General features: G+C 42.0%; 1 protein-coding gene across 12 annotated transcripts in view; it reads right to left on the bottom strand.

Annotated features, from left to right (window-relative positions):
• Positions 1 to 11587: 11587 nt before the first annotated feature.
• The window catches only part of FGFR2 (fibroblast growth factor receptor 2), a 90201-nt gene continuing 84380 nt past the window's right edge, over positions 11588 to 17408 (bottom strand). For all 12 annotated transcript variants that reach the window (XM_054206231.1, XM_054206230.1, XM_054206234.1 and 9 more), the window contains 2 exons: positions 17246 to 17351; positions 11588 to 13276 (listed from right to left, as the gene is read on the bottom strand). In XM_054206231.1, coding sequence (XP_054062206.1) covers positions 13112 to 13276; positions 17246 to 17351 — 271 coding nt within the window. In that variant the 3' untranslated portion in view covers positions 11588 to 13111. The remainder of the gene's footprint in view (positions 13277 to 17245; positions 17352 to 17408) is intronic.

The following is a 17408-nucleotide window of genomic DNA, read 5'->3' on the forward strand; positions in this document are numbered from 1 at the left end:
ATTTGTTTATGTTTGCTATGGACCTTCTCCTCCTCAGGACAACTGTGGCTCATGGAGGTGGACCCAGAAAAGTAATCCAGAACTGTGGAATGTCCTGGTTACGCTGAGCTGCTCCTGTACCCAAGGAGATACCTGCTCCGTGGCCCTGTGCCTGGGTCTTGCTTGACACGGGGTAGCCAAGGCCCCTAAAAACCCTTTCCCACAGGCCACTTCCACCTCATTTTCACAGAAGCCCCGATTCTAGCGTGTAAGCACATGAGCTACGCTCAGCTTGATTTCAGGGGTAATGAAGGACGTGCATGGGGCAAGTAGTCGAGCGGTTTGTTGACTTAATGCCGGGGTTTTACAGCAGTGCTCTAAGGGAGAGGGAACCTCTCTGTGTAGGGGTTTCAGAAAGAGCACGTTTAAATGGACACGGCAGATACCTCTCTGGTCACATCTCGCAGGTTTTTTTCCCACAAAGTCCATTAGGAAAAAGTGAAGGCTGCAGTTCCGACTGCACTAACGAGTTTCAGCCTCACCTCACCTGCAGGCACGCAGGGTCCATGCACTGCATCAAACACTTGATGAAGGAATTAAAAAAACAGCAACAATTAGTTTTGTCTTAAATACCTGAAGCACAAAACAAGTTGCTTATAGCCACCACTGCTGCTGAGAAAGAATAAGCAAAATACGTATCTGGAGTGTATTTTATCCACTAATAAATGATTTACAGTATGGTCAGGGTGGAGTGAATTAGAGCAACAGGAGATAATTCCTCCCCTTCTGCATCAAAACATGCTTGCTCGCTCTCTCCTCATTCTCACAGCTGCGATTACCTTGGGATAATCAGATTGTTCAGTAGGAGTTAAAACAAGGACAACTCCTTCAAGCTGGAAGTCTGGTTTATATCCTTAACCGTTTACTTTTGCAACTACGCTGGGCTGTTAGTGCCTCCTGATCCCGGTTTGCATGCCGGGTTATCAAACAAAAAAGAAATAAAACAAAACAAAAAGCCCGTCAGTATTGTTAAGATCGCAGTCATGGCTAAATCGCCTTGGATGCCTTTTTAAACTTCCAAAAGTCCTCACCCGAGTTCCCGTATTGCTGCTGACAGAGAGCGGGATGCCTCATCCCGGAGAATGCGCTGGCTCCTTTTAGGCTTCTGAGGTTGCTGACGTTCTCGTTGCTTTATGTGCCAAGTTTGTATTATAATATCTGTAACGCTAAAAAATGTTTTAGACGTCCAGATATCCTGCTGGTCATGAGCGTAATTTGAAAGTAAACATCCAATGAGAAGAATTTATCTAAAGGCTGCTCCAACAAGTTTGCATGAATTTCGGTTTGGTTTTTTTTTCCGTGTATGTATCTCTTACAGCCCCAATGTGCAAATTACATTTTTTTCATACATTCATTTTACTCTTTATCTAAAACAAAAGGTTCTACACCGATCAAATGGCGGAGCCAGTCTTTTTGGATACAAACAGGAAGCTGCTACGCTGTGTGTAGAGATCACCTCTGCCCTGAGAAGACAATTTCTCCAGGCAATTAATTCCACCCTTATCAATTAGCTCTTGTGCTGGAAGGAATTTTATCGAGTAGGAACTGGACACAGAACTGGTCTGAAAAGTTACAACACTTTGCCACCTGAACTCTTAGGAGGGACGCTACTGTGCATACCCAAGGTCTCAAACTATTGGAATCCTAACAACTTCTCTGAGAAAGTATAAATAAAACACAACAAAAGTCATCTGGCAAGTTCACGAATGCTTGCGTTAGTTTAATCAGATCCCTGGCTTATGACAAGTTAAGAGCCAGACTCAACGCAGAGGAAGGAGTAAGCCCCCATCCAGTGAACAAGTCATCCAAAATCTTTCTTTACAGCCTGTTTTTCAGCGGGTCTCATTAGAGGAGCTGAGAAGAAATTAATTTCTCTCCCAGAGCAAGTCATTATTCAGTTACGGCAGTAATGGCGATGATGTTTTGGCAACACGTCCAGCTCCTCAGAGCCCTTCGTAAAAGTTAGGAGCGGAGAGAGCCGTGTTTGTGCTCTCCGGCTATCTGCAAAGCGCAGCGAGGATGTAACGGCCGCATACGGTGTTGGTCAGAGAAGGCTAAACTCAAGTGGGGCCTTTTCATTGCCTGCCAAAATACAGCAGCCTTGAAACGTTCCTGTAGGAAGAGGCCGGTTTTGAAGTGTCTCTCTGAATCCCCCTGTTCCAGCTGCTTCTCAGGCTCATGGCTTCAAACTGCAATCCAGCTGCTGGTATTTTCATTCCAATTAAGTTCTGAGTGTTTTTTAAACAAAATATTTTCATAGAGCGACTATTAAGAGATTTCATCATGATCTGATTTCAAACAACAAATGCTGACTGAATTGCAGAGACCGAGTCCGAGAGATGAAGAAACGCGTGTTTGGAGATTATAAAAATGCTAATAGGATTTGACTTGGCAAGCAGAAGCCTGAGAGCTCAATTTGACTCAAGAGATGCCAAAGTATTGAGGGCTGTGGTAAACAGTAACCCAGACCTCCTCTGTAAGCTGTCCATTAATAAGGGACCTGAGGGACACATTATAAAATTAACAATTGGAAAATTTAAAACAAATCCAAAATCCAGCAGAGTGCGTGCAGTGTCCAGGCTATACGGTCAATGCAGTAGCTGTCTTTAGAATATCGTACTGCAGAGGCACTGGAACTGGTTATTTGCTCTAAAACAAAATGGAGATTCGTTATTTAGGAGGTGAAGTGGCAGCCCAGTGAGGCCAGGATGAAAGCCGCTTGCTCCTGCAGCCAGCAGTGTTGATGTGGGTCAGGCACGTGTGGCCTGGGGGGCTTTAACAAGGATGGGGGTCCCTTTTGGGGGAAAAGCAAATGTGGGAGAACACACTTTCACCCCCGTCAGCTGCTTCTTCCCCTGATACTGCCGCTGTAGGCAGAGAAGCGGTGGGTGGTTGGTGCTGCACCAGGGAGCAGAGGAGGTCTTCACAGAGAGATGAACCTTACGAGCAACGTTCCTCTCAAGGGCTTGGTTTTGGAGTCACGGTGCCTTTCTCCAAAGCCTCCCAGCAGCCCTTCTGGAGACAGCAAACAGCAGCAAACTGTTCCAGGCACTGAGCACCCGTAGCAGCAAGCTGTCGGCCTCAGTGGTCCAAAAATCTGATCCAGAATTGCAACCAGTAAACTTTCTGTCACAGCAAATTTAGGATACATCATATGTGAATGCTTACCATATCACACCAGCTACAAGATTCCAGAGAAATCAACATTTTTCTATTAATTATGGGAAATGAAAACTGCTGCAGTGGGGCGACTCCTTTCTGTAACTCCTGACTGCCTGATTATGAGCGGCAACGGCTTCAAACTGCAAGAGGGGAGATTTAGATTGGATGTCAGGAAGAAATTTTTCTCTCTGAGGGTGGTGAGCCCCTGGCCCAGGTCGCCCAGAGAAGCTGTGGCTGCCCCATCCCTGGAGGGGTTCAAGGCCAGGCTGGACGGGGCTTGGAGCAGCCTGGTCTGGTGGGAGGTGTCCCTGCCCAGGGCAGTGGGTGGAACTAGGTGGTCTTTAAGGTCCCTTCCAACCCAAACCATTCTGTGATTCTATGATCTTCTGCACAGCTGGGGCACCATGTTTCTGGTGGGTGGCTGCATGTTTAAAAGCAGTCAACACATTCCTTTCATGCAGACCTTCTCCGTAACTACTCATTATCACGAAATGGCCAAGTACGTGGGGGATAAGCACACAGTGATAATTTCCTACAGACTCACGACCCCAGCATTTGAAATGCTCACAGCTACCTAGATGTCTATGGCCATTCCACCATTAGAAGAAAGTTACTAGTGCGCGATGCTCATTTTCCAAAACGGTGTGCTAAAAGCCAAGAATTGCACCCTTCAAATATCCTTTGCCTTTCGAAGAACGGCATGAAGTGGGGATTTAGAGATGGAGACAACTTCCTCACCACGTTGCTCTGGCACCATAAGAAACTTTATCATGTGGCTACTGGCAAAAGGCCTACTTTTAATGGCATCAGATGTACCTGGATTGTGCTGAGAGAGATCCTTGTTACTTTTTTGTGGTACTGGATCCATAGCAGATTCAAAACAGAAATTCAGATGAAGATGGGATTGTAATGAAAACTAAACAAAACGACTACTGGCCTTCATCGACTATCAAACACAGAATTAGGTGCCAGAAACACCAGAAGTGACATAACTCGCAGATTAAGCGAAAAGACAAAGGCTTATTTTTTTAGAACTTTGTTTGTTTATTTCTGCAAACGTTAAGTCCCATCTTCTTTCCTTGTCGGAAAACTGACAGGTTTTTTCCATTGGGTTAAAAAGCTCTTGGGACATCCCTCCCCCAGTGTGTATTGGAAGATATTCTTGATCTCCTATATAGGAATCAACTCACTATGCGGCCTGCATAAGGAGCACAGGCACTAATGTCTGAGTATCTTCCCCTTTTCACGCCATATGAACAGCATATACTAATTTACACCTGCTTCTAGTTGCAACAGATACAACAACAATATCGACGCTGCATTTCTAATGTGAATAACCTCCAGGAATACGAAGCATTTGTTCTCAAAGGATATACAACGAAAAATGAAACCTCAAAATATTTTGGACTCGCTACATGAATTTCAGCTGCTTTGAGGAAAAAAGAATTGCATTCCATAGCAAATAAATAAACAAATAAATAAGCTACTGCTGCTTGATGGTAGTTTTCTGGAAGTCAGTTGCTGGGGTATGGGTGTATATAGAAACACTGCAGGCATTAAGAACACAAAAACTACTTAAGAAAGTGTTTAAGATCCAGCATGCGACTTCGCCACGTTTGCATCGTATCTTTGCTATTAATTAATGAAGTGGGAATGTTCCCCCCGACCGGGAACATACCGTTCGTGACTGCTGCGCCACTCCGAGGGAAAGCAGACACTGCGGCTGCAGAAACCATACAGACTTAGTGACTTACGGCTTCCTCACCTGATGCTCCTTTCACCCCCACTCCTACCCTAGGTTCTTGTCTCCCCCTTGACTCTTTATTTCTTAAAAAATACCTTTAGACCTTTGGAGGTGTGCTTTGAGAGACTGAATATACCCTGGAAAAACCACCATCTTTTCTTTGTTTTCACTCCACACTTCTCAAAGCCCCAACTCTAATTACGTTTGAAAAGGGTTTCACGAGGAGTATCTGGAAACTTCAGCTGAACTGATTGATTGTGTTTAATTGCATTTTGGTTTCATCAACGCAGCACCATAAATCTACCGCTTGTCAAACAGAGGCAGTTGATTAATGGAGCAACGGCTGTCTGTAGTCGAGTTACAAAGAAATCTCAACAAAATATGGAAGTCTTTGAGGATGTATGTTTTTTAACTACTGATGTGGCGTGCGCTCTGGGCTGTGGGTGCGAGGGCAGGAGGCAGAGGAGGCTCCAGCAAGAAAGAGGACGAACGCGGCGCTCGGAAAGGCAAGGGACTGCTGCCCCTTCGCTTCTCCTCTGCCTGCAAGGAGCGAAGCAAAGCCTAAAGAAAAAACCGCAGCAGATTTTCCCTCCTCGTTTATTGCAACACCAGGAATAAAGGGAGCTCAGCACACATACTACGCAACTGCGAAGCCAGCTTACATACGTGGAAAAATAGAGATTACAAGATCCAAGTGATATCCTTCGTATTTAGGGCAGCCGGTATCGGAAGAGAGACCAGGCGTGAAATTCTGTGGTGATTTTAAGACTTGTTGGAACCATCCTGAATGTAACTGTTGTTTCCCAACCATTAAGTCAGATGAGGATCCACAGGGTATTTGTGAACAATGAAGCAAAAAGTCAAATGAGGAGCATGCAAAGCACTGCCAAATTCTAAGGGGAAAAAAAAAAACCCACTTTTAACTCACAATAAAAACATTTCTCCTTCAGAATTTTTATCTGGTTAGTAACATTTTTATTGACTTCTCCAGAACCCTTTCACGATGACGTCTGTTACGTGACTACTTAATATTTATATGGCATTAGCTTCATGATTTAGCAACTTGTAGGGCTGAATCTACGAAAATTCTTGTTCAGGTTTAGTTTATATACATAATTAGAAATAAATACAATATTTTTACTGAAAAATACCAAAAAAAGGCTGCTGAACATTAAAAAACAATCACACTTCATTGACCAACTGATAAATAAATATTACATCTCCTCTGACATGAGTGAAGTCTTGGATTACATCAGCTGAAGAAGTCCACCATTTGTTATAACAGCTGTCAGGGAACAAGTCTTGGAAATTTTAAATGAGAGGGAAAATATGAATTTAGAAAAATACATAGGCGAATTTTTATTACTTACAATTGCCTAGCAGAAACCCTTGGTTGTTTTTCTTTTTTCCCAAATCTGCGACCTGAAAAACGCAAATACTTTTTTAAAAAAAATCTTATTTATAAGTAAATGAAATATAGCCAAGGAAACCGGTAAGAAGAGGGACCATTCATGAAAGAAAATGCTCCAGAAAAGCTGGATGCGCCAGGCGAGTTACGCGCTGGCAGTTTCGTTTCAACCCCGTTGGCAGCTCCACAGGAGACGAGCACACAGGCATTCGGGTTGGCGGCTTCCTGGGGCTGATGAGGAGAAAATGAACAGTTTCATAAGGAAACACTTTGAATTCAGAGCCAGTGCCAACGGCGCAAGTTTTCTTCTCTCTCCTCCCTTCTCGCAGCGTATTGCTCGCTTGCGGCAGACCATCGCTCTCCCGTCAGCTGTAGGCCTCTGCGGGCATCTTCTGCACCACCGGTACGAAGGTTGCACCAAAAAGGTCCCTCATCTCCGAACTAATTTTGCACCAGCAGAAACTGCAAACTGTGGGCTCTGTCCCATCCTCTCCAAAACCAGCTGGTGGAGCAAAGAACAAAGGCGTCCTTCTGCCACGGTGCTTAATGGCTCTCCTCAGGAAACCTCACTGCAGGCCAGCTGCAGGTACGCGTGGTCAGAGTTTCCTCAGGAGCACTGGCATCAACCTTTCGTGGTGGCAAACGCTTCTCAAGTGCTCTTGGCACTTAGGACTTAACACGGAACGCCTGAAATTCAGGCATGATGTAAGAAGATGCAACTCCGTTTTCCCCAGTGGCGTCACACCCAGTGTTTCCAGACCTGGATGTAGCTTGCTCTTCTGAATACCCAAACCGTCATCCCCGTGGCACATCCCTCACTTACTGAACTTAACAATACAGCAGTACTCAGCCGTCAGTTTGTGCATCTCTGTGGCAACAAACTTTTGGAAAAGAAAGTGCTGTACGCTGCTGAATAGCCCTGAAGAAAATTACAGCTGTGTCAGGGAAACGCGTCTAGACAAAATATTGCACCTTGGCTACCTTCTCTGAGATATCTTTAAAACAGTCCTTGACTGTATTGATCTTTTTTCCATAAATTGTAATTCACTTTGGTTCCAGTATAATGGGCCATAGATTTCTCCAGACAGCAGTGACACCAGGGCTTTCGTGTGCTGCCCTATTTCTCCACTCTCTCCTTATTGCCTCAGACCATTCAAAGGCACGATGCCATTGCAGAAGAGAGGAGTTGCTCCTCTGCCACAAGGAAATATTAGTCCTCCCTGGAAATCCTTTGAGGCTTTGGAAAAGCTTGCCCAGACATTCACTATTTCAGGGGAGATAACCTGGTCGCAGCACATGGTGCTGGTCAGTGGAAATGGTACCAGGCTCCTCACAAACCCTCCTGAGATATACTGGCTCCAGACCATGCTCACAGTGCTCTGGTTTTAGGGACCGATAGATGGTGCATCAGAAAAAAGCCTGTCAAAACAACACTGATAGGTGCTCTGAGCAATATAAACATCATTGATACTTAGAAGCATATTCCTCAAGAAATTCTGGTACTTGGAGAAAAACGCAGCAGCAGCCCAAACTGGAAAGAAAACATTTTAAAAGTGCAATTATTTGCAGTGCATGTGTGTCACTTCGAGTTAGTCGAACCATTCTGTTTTGATAAAATCAAAACACTCAATTCTTACTTTGACTTTATATATTATTGTCTACTACTAAATAGTTGCAACACAAAATGACTTCATTTCCTTATGACAAGATGACTCTGATACGGTCATGTCATCCTGATAAGGTCAAAATACTTTATCTTCTGCAAGACACTCATGCTTCAGAAAGCCTTTGACGAAACAGTGTTTTCCACTGCATAGCAACTCAATCAGAAAATTTTTGGCCAGCTGTGATAATCAGCAGCAAGCCAGGACTTGACTTTTAAAATCCAAATGACTTAATAGAGAGGGATCTCTCCTGCTAAATGCATTGGTTACTGATTTTACTGAACAATACGTCCCACTGACAACCGCAACATGAGCCAGCGCAGCTTTCCAGAACTCCTCTGTGGACCTGGGTTACCTTTGGCCGATAACGCAGACTTACAAAATCACAGAAAAGTTTCAGCTGGAAGGGACGCCGGAGATCATCTTGGCCAACCTTGTGTTGAAAGAAGGGCCTGACATCAGGCTATCCATGGCCCTGCCAAGCCAAGCCTTGAATATCGACGGCCAGGGCAGATTCCACTGCTTCTTTAGGCAGCTTATCCCGGTGTCCAAGCGGTCTCAGAGCGAAGAAGTTGTTTCTAAAATCCAGACAGAAATACCCTGAAGAAACTGGTGCCTCTTGCCCCTTGTTCTGTCTCCGTGCACCCTTGTGAAGAGAATGACTGCCTCCATCCTTTGGGAGTTTTATGGAAAATCTGGTTAACGGGAGTTACGCAGAGGTAAAGGGGGATAAAAAAGACGACTTGCTCCACAGAATCTGCTGCATTTAAGCTGCTTGTAACATTCAGGACTCACAGCGACAAAAGCTCAGAAGTACACAGCCGTATTTACAGGTGTAGAAGGAGTGACAGTGTTTCCAAGCATAAGTTGTTGGAGGTAACTTATGCTTCATCACAACAAACTCATTACATTTACTGTGGAAAAATCAATGAAATATTTTTCTAATAATTAGATCAAACTATGCAGATACAGAACTTCCTGATTACAGAAGGGACAGATGATCTTTCAAAACCAGGTGTTGGTTGGCTTTTTTTTTCCCCTTCTATGAATAGCAACTTTTTTGCCTCAGTTTTTCCCTCAGGCATGTTAGGCTACTTAAAAAAATCCAAATGAAACTAAAGCATATGAAGGTTTCTGTAAGGTTTGCTGAAGGACTTGTCTTCTAACAGTTCTTTACCTTCCCTTAACAATAACCATCAGACACCAAATCGAGCAGCCACTCTCTGCACATACTTGAAATTTCCTGGACTACGGAAAGTCTCCCGAACTTGCCCTTCAGGATCTGCAGGACACGAGCTTGGCCACCACAGACGTGGAGGAGAGGAGGAAACGTTACCACCAGCTCACCTGACTGCTGGTTTTGCTCACTGTTCAGCCCCAGCAGATCACGTTTGCTCCAGCTGGGGAAGGTCAATGGCACCCATCGGTACGCTGCTCCTACCACCGCTTACTTCCACCACCCGAAAGGCACGGCTTTCCACCTAGCCAGGATGGGCCTGGCTCCACCTTTCAGCCACTGGATCTAGAGCTTTTATGGAAGGGACCTTTATCACTAAAACAGTATTTTACTCTAAGAGCAGCTTATATACCCTTATCAAGGCAGCTCTCAACCTTCTCTTGGGTTTATTAATTACCTTGAGATCGCTGAACCTTTCACTAAAAAGACCGTCTCCAGACCTCAGGTTTTTTTAGTGCTTTTCTCAATGTCCTTTCAATGGATAGACATAAAAATTACTAGATTTTTTACAAAGATGTGCTCATTTTACTTGCGGAGATAAAACCATACTTACTTGTCTTTTAACAAATTTGAAACTCAGAAGACAGTTCAACTCTTGCTTTTGTAAAAGCAGAACAAAACAGATACTGATATCAAACCAACAGGAACAGTGACAGAATAGAATCAATCTTTCTTCTCTGATGTATGTAGCCCATGCTACTTGTTATATTACAGTAAAAAAAGTGAAACAAAACCAAAACAGGAAATGTGAACTTCTTTATGGACTTGAGCCATAATAAATTTGGGTTCTATATCCATATGTTCTCATATATTACACAAAGCTGATTTGGATCCATACTTAAAGGAGAGACAAGAAACAATTAGATGCTGCAGGAAACTGATTATCCACAGAACTTAATCCTCATTATCCACATCAATATAAATTCATTTCCTGACATAATGCTGCTCTTCATTATCGCTCCTGTTATTAATGGCAACTTGATTTTTAGATGAGATACACAGCAATCCAAATTCCTAACCCCTTCTTCTCATGAAAGAGCCAAAGGTAGGCAGGGCAATAAAGAATACGTCCCCTTCAGACAAATTTCAGTGCTGGGTTTTATGTTCTGCTGCCCCATCTCCTCTTGCAACTCCACACGCAGAGGATGTTCTGCCTCTCCCCCAGAAACTGAGTTTGTGAACTTGTGGTCTGTCTCCAAGGTGCAGATCTCAGTCTTTGAGAGCCAAAATAAAAATGAACAAAGGGAAAGCAAATAAACTATTTTAAACAGAATAAAGTTAACCAAATCTGTTTACATTATTTAATAGCTCCTTTCCATCATGTTTCTGGTTGTTTGCGTACTTTTCTTTTAAAAAGGTACCAAAGTAGATGCTTTTAAATTCATTTCAACACAAGCAGAGCAAGATTCAAGATCTTCTGATACCCCTTAAGAGAATCTTAAAACCAGACGCCTGTAATTAAGAATACTGTGGTTTCTGTCAGACAGTAGCTACCATTGCTGCTAATAGTAGTAGATGTCGTGGGGAAAGGGAATTATTTTTTGGTAGAGCCAGTGGGAATTTTTCAATCAGATAATTCTTAGTTGGAAAACAACAGTTTTTAAGAGCCTTTTTTTTTTTTAGAAAGTTTCTTGGGATTGGAACGGGCTTTCTGGTCAAAGTAGAAAGAGACGAAAAGAAACCAAAGAATAGTCTGGTGTCTGCAGCACTTTTACAGCATGTGGTGAAGATCAGGTTCAAGAACCCTTTTCTGGCTAACCTGCAACAGTAATGTGACCATAAAGTTCCCATTTCTGTCTCAAGCACTAGCTATTTTGGTGCATCTTCCTTATGTTTCAAAAGAAGCTTTTATTGTCTTTCCATGATGACTGTCTTTCCCTCTGTTACAACTTTTTTTAAATCTCCTATACAAATGGTCCTCCAGCCTCTCTAGTATGAATGAAAAACCTCATTAATTAAAGAATACAGCCTGACTAAATAAAAAAAGACTGTATTTTACGTCTACACTATGAACACTTCAAACCATTTTCCGGCAAACAGTGTCCCACCCCACAAACACCAAAGATGGTACCTATGTTTACTCAAATAACCCACATAATTCATCAGCAGGCATTTTATAAGAGAGAGGCAAAAGTATAATTCCTGAAAGAATTGCTTTGTAATATAGGATCTACGATAAGGTCAAAAGGAAGCATTTCTGGACGTGTTCCATCACTTGATGTTCAGGAAACCATTTTGTATGACACAAAGGATTAGGAAAAATAAGCTGCATGACATTTATTTTGTAATTTTAACATTAATATCTGTAGAAACATTTTATTGTCAGTACAAAAGTTAACAGATTTCAATACTTCTTTTGCCCAATTTAAAAAACAAAACAAAAAAAAAACCCAAAAAACACCACCACATAAAACAGTGTAATTTGCATTCATATTGCATGGCCATATCAGTGTGAGCGTTCTGAAAGTAAAAACACAAGACTTCCGCAAAAAGATACAAACAACAGTGATATTTTAGCCGAGGCCAGTGCTATACCTACTGTTATGGAATGGATTAGAAGGAAATACTGGAGTCAGCATGAATTAATCCTTTAAAAAGATGCTGATATTCCTATGGCAAATTGTCATTATAAACAACTTCTCTCTTTTTAACTTAAATTACAATAGAGGAATAGTCTAAGAGGCAAAAGATCCAGGCCAAAGATCTGGAACCTATTATCCAACTCGGGGAAGAGAACTGTAGTTAATTTGATGCATGTGCAACTCAGGGTAGAAGCTCAGCTCCTTTTAGAGCAGTACGTTCTGCTGCGGTTATAGACAAAGTAATGTCTTTCCTTACTTTAGGAACCTTCTTTGATAAAGTGGAATGATCCTGCTTTTTGTCCATGGGAAACACCGCTGAAGAGGTAAATGGTTAAAGTGACAGCTATTGAGAATAAAAGACTTTCTTGTTAAAGGATTTGGTTTCGATAAGAATAATCAACTGACACTGCAGTTTTCAACTCAAATAAATCAAAAGTTTAATTCCCCAAAATTAGTTATATACTGTAAATATTTCTTTTTTTAAAGATCTGAAAACTAGTAAAGTCTGAGCAATATATCTACTAGTTCTCTGTGCTGCCTGCATAGAAATGCCATTTAAATTACAAAAACACAACAACCCTATAAACGATTAACTGTTTTGTACATTACCAATTAGTTAATAAATTAATGATATACCATTTTCCCTGAAAGCAAAGTATTTTCCACCTTTGGATGGTGAAAATTAAGAAATTCTGTGTAAGAACAGCATTTAGCAAATAGCTGTTAAAAAAGAGACTAATTTGCTAGGTGGATTGGGACATCCATTTTTAAATCAATACAAAAAATAATTCATTGTAAATATATATAATATATATTTATACATATTTTGAATATATTTACATACATCCAGCACCTATATACTGCATTTGTGCTCTGTAAGTGTGTGCCAACATATATTTTCTCCAAATATTACAAAATAAACAAGAAAGGCAGACCCAGAGCTTGCCTCAAGTCCAACTGGTCCATTGTACAAACAAAGTCTGGTGCAGCTTGCAGGAAGCCAGAAAATTCATAGCGATGGGTATCTAGACACAGCTCATAAACATTCTTCTTTGTTGGGAATATTTAGAAGTTGCAAATTATGAGACTCTTTATGTACGTTCTGACTGCTTTCCTCCAAGTTTTCCTTTTTTTTTTTTCTTTTCTCTTTTTTTTTTTTTTTCCATATTTCATATGTACAAGCAGAAAGACTAAGGTCCTGGAGAAAAGATTTTGTTTTGTATACGGTAGGTAGCTTGATGTTCTTGTCTCTTTATTCCTCTGGCTGATTTCTTTTCATGTTTTAACACTTCCATTCATGTGTTGGTACTTGGGAAGACAAGGTTCATAAGGCATTGGATCGGGAGAAAAAACAGAGTCATCGCCTGAAGAACACGAACTCCTCGTGTCAGGGTAACTAGGTGAATACTGTTCGAGAGGTCCACTGAGGTCCAGATACTCCTGTGACAAAAGAAATACATTGCATTGTTGGAGAGTGAGTAAAACTGACAATAACACATTACCACTGCTCTGATCTGGCATGATTATATCGTGGGTTTAAAAATGACACTCATTCCCGTAACGCAATTCCATTCAAAACTGCCTGTTGCTTAAATAGCTCATAAAACAAGGGGCTTGAATAGAGAAAGAAAAACCAAACCAATAACACGGCACTTTTGTGACGTCCAACATCACCAGCATTCGCCGCGTCAGTGGAAATAAACATGCCAACCACATCAAAAGAGGGCTTTTCACTTGCAATGATAAAAACGAAATTTCATCCTAAATAGAACCATTTTTCTTTAGCACATGGTAATGATTTGGAGAGGGAAAGATACTTCCAACTTTATATTCCTTTGGTCACTCTGAATATCTGTTTTACATTTTGTGATATTAAATTTGTGTTTAAACATGCAGTGGCTTACGTGCAAAAAAGAACTGAAAGGAAAACAAAATGAAATCCACTGGATTTGAGCTTTTACACTACACATTCGTGTGTGTGTGTGTGTGTGTGTGTGTGTGAATGTGTGTCCCAGAGTAGCCATGACCAAAGCAGTCATTAAAAAAGGAAATAATATCTGCTGAATCCAAGTTTTGGGTTAAGGCTCTTTTGCTAGAAACAACAGTTTTGGCAGGAGAATAAAGTTATTTTTCCCCTTGAAATGTTCCTTCTCTTTCAACTTCTAAAGGCAGCTGCATTCATTTAAATGCAATCTCTTCATTTGCTAAACCACAAGTATGATCGTACTGACGAGACAAGTCTTCCACCTCAGTCACTATTCTATGCTGCTGTGCTTAGGTTTGGGGTAATTTAGTTCTTTGGTTAACATACTTTTTTTAAGTCAGAAATTTTATCATTACCATATAATAGTTAAAAAATGGTCAACATTTTAAAAGAGGGGGGAACGTAAGTTTTAAAATGCTGGCAAATACAGCAGGCAACAGGAGAAGGCAGTTTGGATCTATGATTATCGCCTGTCTTGCTGCCTGGGCTTTTAAAAGAGCCACAAGGACAATTTTGTCCCTTATTTACATATTAGCAAACCAGTTCTATGTGACCAGAAATTCTAGGCAGACAGAAGAAGAAAGCAGTCCGGTATTTGAAGAAACTGGGCTTTCTCATGGGATATCAGGCACGGCTCATCGTATCAAAAGGCTCGATACAATTCAGTTATGAGTTCTGTATTGAAGGTGGGATCCTTATCCCCTCTCCAGCCTCCTGGTCCCGTGTCGAGGGCCAGAGGCACAGAAAGGGACATAAGAGGTTTCCAGTATCAGGATGGTTGTTGCGGCAGGGGAGGTTTAGATTAGATATTAGGAAGAATGACTTTACTGAAAGAGTGGTCAGGCACTGGAACAGCCTGCCCAGGGAGGTGGTGGAGTCACCATCCCTAGAGGTGTTTAGGAAACGTCTAGATGTGGCACTTCAGGGCATGCTCTAGTGGCAGAGATTGTAGGGGTTTGGATGGACTCGATGATCTCAAAGGTCCTTTCCAACCGTGAAGATTCTATGATTCTATGGTTCCTGGTAGTGATATAATGACACAGCCATGTGCCACTCTTGGTGACTTCTGCTCATGTGGATTGGAGAAACATTGCATGCTGCTCTGGGAAACTGGGGAAATAGGGTCTTTTGGCGGGGGGAAAAAACAACCAAAAAAACCCCAAAACACAGAACACCAACAAAAATAAACCCCAACCAATAGGTTGTGATCTTCAGCACGGAGAAGAGCAAGACATGACCATTTAAGCAGAAATAATTACTTGCACAAATGCAGAAGAAGATATTATTGGCTGCAATTTTTTGAGTTGTTGGGTAAACCAGGGTGACCCTGTATCAAACAGTCTCATTCTGCAGGGAAAGGGCCGCTGCGCAGAGGATAAGCAGAAATATTGTCAGATTGATGCCTGAATGACCTGCGCTTCAGGAAAACTGACAGATTACACAAAATCAGAGGTCTCAAAAGCTATGGAGGAAAATGGGACACACTGGAGTTCTCAGGAGACACTGACTGAGAACATGACGAGTTTTCAGGAACATACAATGTGCTGCAAAGACAAGTGAAATAATTTGCTTGCTTTGTCCAGGGTAAATAGGACAAAAGCATTATCTTATGTTGAAAGATTATAGAGATTAGGAAAAACTTTCCAGAAGTAAGGCTAATGAAACAAAGCAACAGACTGTCGAGGGGCGATGGGGAAATACAGCAGTGGAGATCTCTAAGGACAAGCTACATAAACATCTGTCAGGAACGACAAACGTATAGTGGATCCTGCCGTAGGCCGATCAGACGGACTGGATGTGTTCCTGAGCTTTTTCCAGGCGTTTTTCCTATGATTCTAGTCTAAAGAAATTTACATAATCTTAAAGGCCTTTTCAGGTTACCTTTGAGATCATTCCAGGTCCACGAGCAGTACAGAATTGGGAAGGCAAGATGGTTAAACACACACACAAAAAAGAAAGCAACATCCTTTCCCAGGCTCAGAATCGCAGCCCAGAACCCTGCTCTTGAACTCGCAAACGCGTATCCAGTCCAAGCCACCCAGCACTCCGCCGTGGCAGCCAGCCCACCTCCAACCGGTCTTGTGAAATCATATATAAATTAGGCAGGAAAAGATGCAGTCAGGGCTGGACGAGGGGAAAATGGTAACGGTACGCAGAGCCGTGACACCGACTCCGTAGGGAGCGCGTATTCCCGCCCCATCTCTGAAGGCACCACTTTTTAGACTAAGCCTTAAAACCAGAATCCAGAAAATTTATAGCTGCTACTGAAGCCAAAGAATCTTTTTCAACAGGCTCTACTGAGCACATGATGATCACAAAAAACGGCAACTCTTTACGCAGGTTCTCCTGCCGCCTCTACTGCGCACAGCTTTTCCTAATGCTGCTTCATAATCCATTCTTTATTTCTCCGACACTTTTGAAAAATTAGAAAGTAGTGTTGAGGACCAATATAACGCGATCCAAATCTTTTTTTTCTACCTTCCCCCTCTCCCCCCCGGCCCTTATAAAGAAGTGCTATAATTATAGTAAATATGGAAAATTTATTTTGAAATGGTCAAAACAAGTTGTTGAAACTTTTCGCTGCAAGGGTTTTGTTCTTTTTTTCCCCCCTCCCATTATACATGTATTTTCTCAGACATGATAGGAATTTGTAAAATATTTCTGTGACACCAAGCGTTTTCTCTCAAAAGAAGTTTCCACCAAAAGAACCAACATTTCCATCACTTGTGATCTTCCTCAAAGGTGCATGTGATTCAGCGATAAGAGAACCGATCCCTGTGTGAATACCCTAATCAGTGTGTTCCTTGCTAAAACTAATAATATCTCAGACCTCTAAAAGAATGCACTTCAAATAAAGCCTTTTGCATTCACATATCCCAACCTGAAGCAGTGTTAGGCAGGACCTTTGGATAATTGGATGGCTGTTTGCATGTTCCCCGTGGGTCCTCGTTCCCTCCACAGAGAGCTATTTCAGTGAACCTAATTCACTCTCAGACATATAATCTGAAATCTACCATTGACGATTTCTCCTCTTCTGACCTAGATATCACGGCTGGGAATCAAACCGAGTCGATAAATGAAGAACACCACGAATCTCTCCTTCACACGAAACTCATGTTGAAACATAAACATTGCCTCTCAACCTGCCACGTGTAGTCCCTTGATACCGCTATGCTAAAACCATCAAAAGATGCAATGAGAAATAAACAAAAACACTTTAAAGATGTGTTTCTGTTTAGTTACATAAATGGCAAGAAAGCAAGGATTTCACAGGATACATAGTTTAGCTGCGTGTAACCTCAGAGGACAACGACAAACAGAACAAGAAGAGAACTTGAGCAGGATTTCACAGCTGAATAAATTCCATCTGTCTCCTGAACCAGTCGTCCCGATCAGCAGCTTATGGAGGGAAACAATTTACCTACCTCATTAGTTGTGAGAGTGAGAATCCGATCCAAGTCTTCTACCAACTGTTTAAAAGTCGGTCTCTGTGAAGGCACAGCATGCCAGCAATCTCTCATCATCATATAGCTGCAAGAAATACACATTTTCTTGGCTTAATTAAAATCACGCGTCCTTCTCGCAAAC

This window comes from Rissa tridactyla, chromosome 6 (assembly GCF_028500815.1).
Source record: "Rissa tridactyla isolate bRisTri1 chromosome 6, bRisTri1.patW.cur.20221130, whole genome shotgun sequence".
Lineage (NCBI taxonomy): Eukaryota > Metazoa > Chordata > Aves > Charadriiformes > Laridae > Rissa > Rissa tridactyla.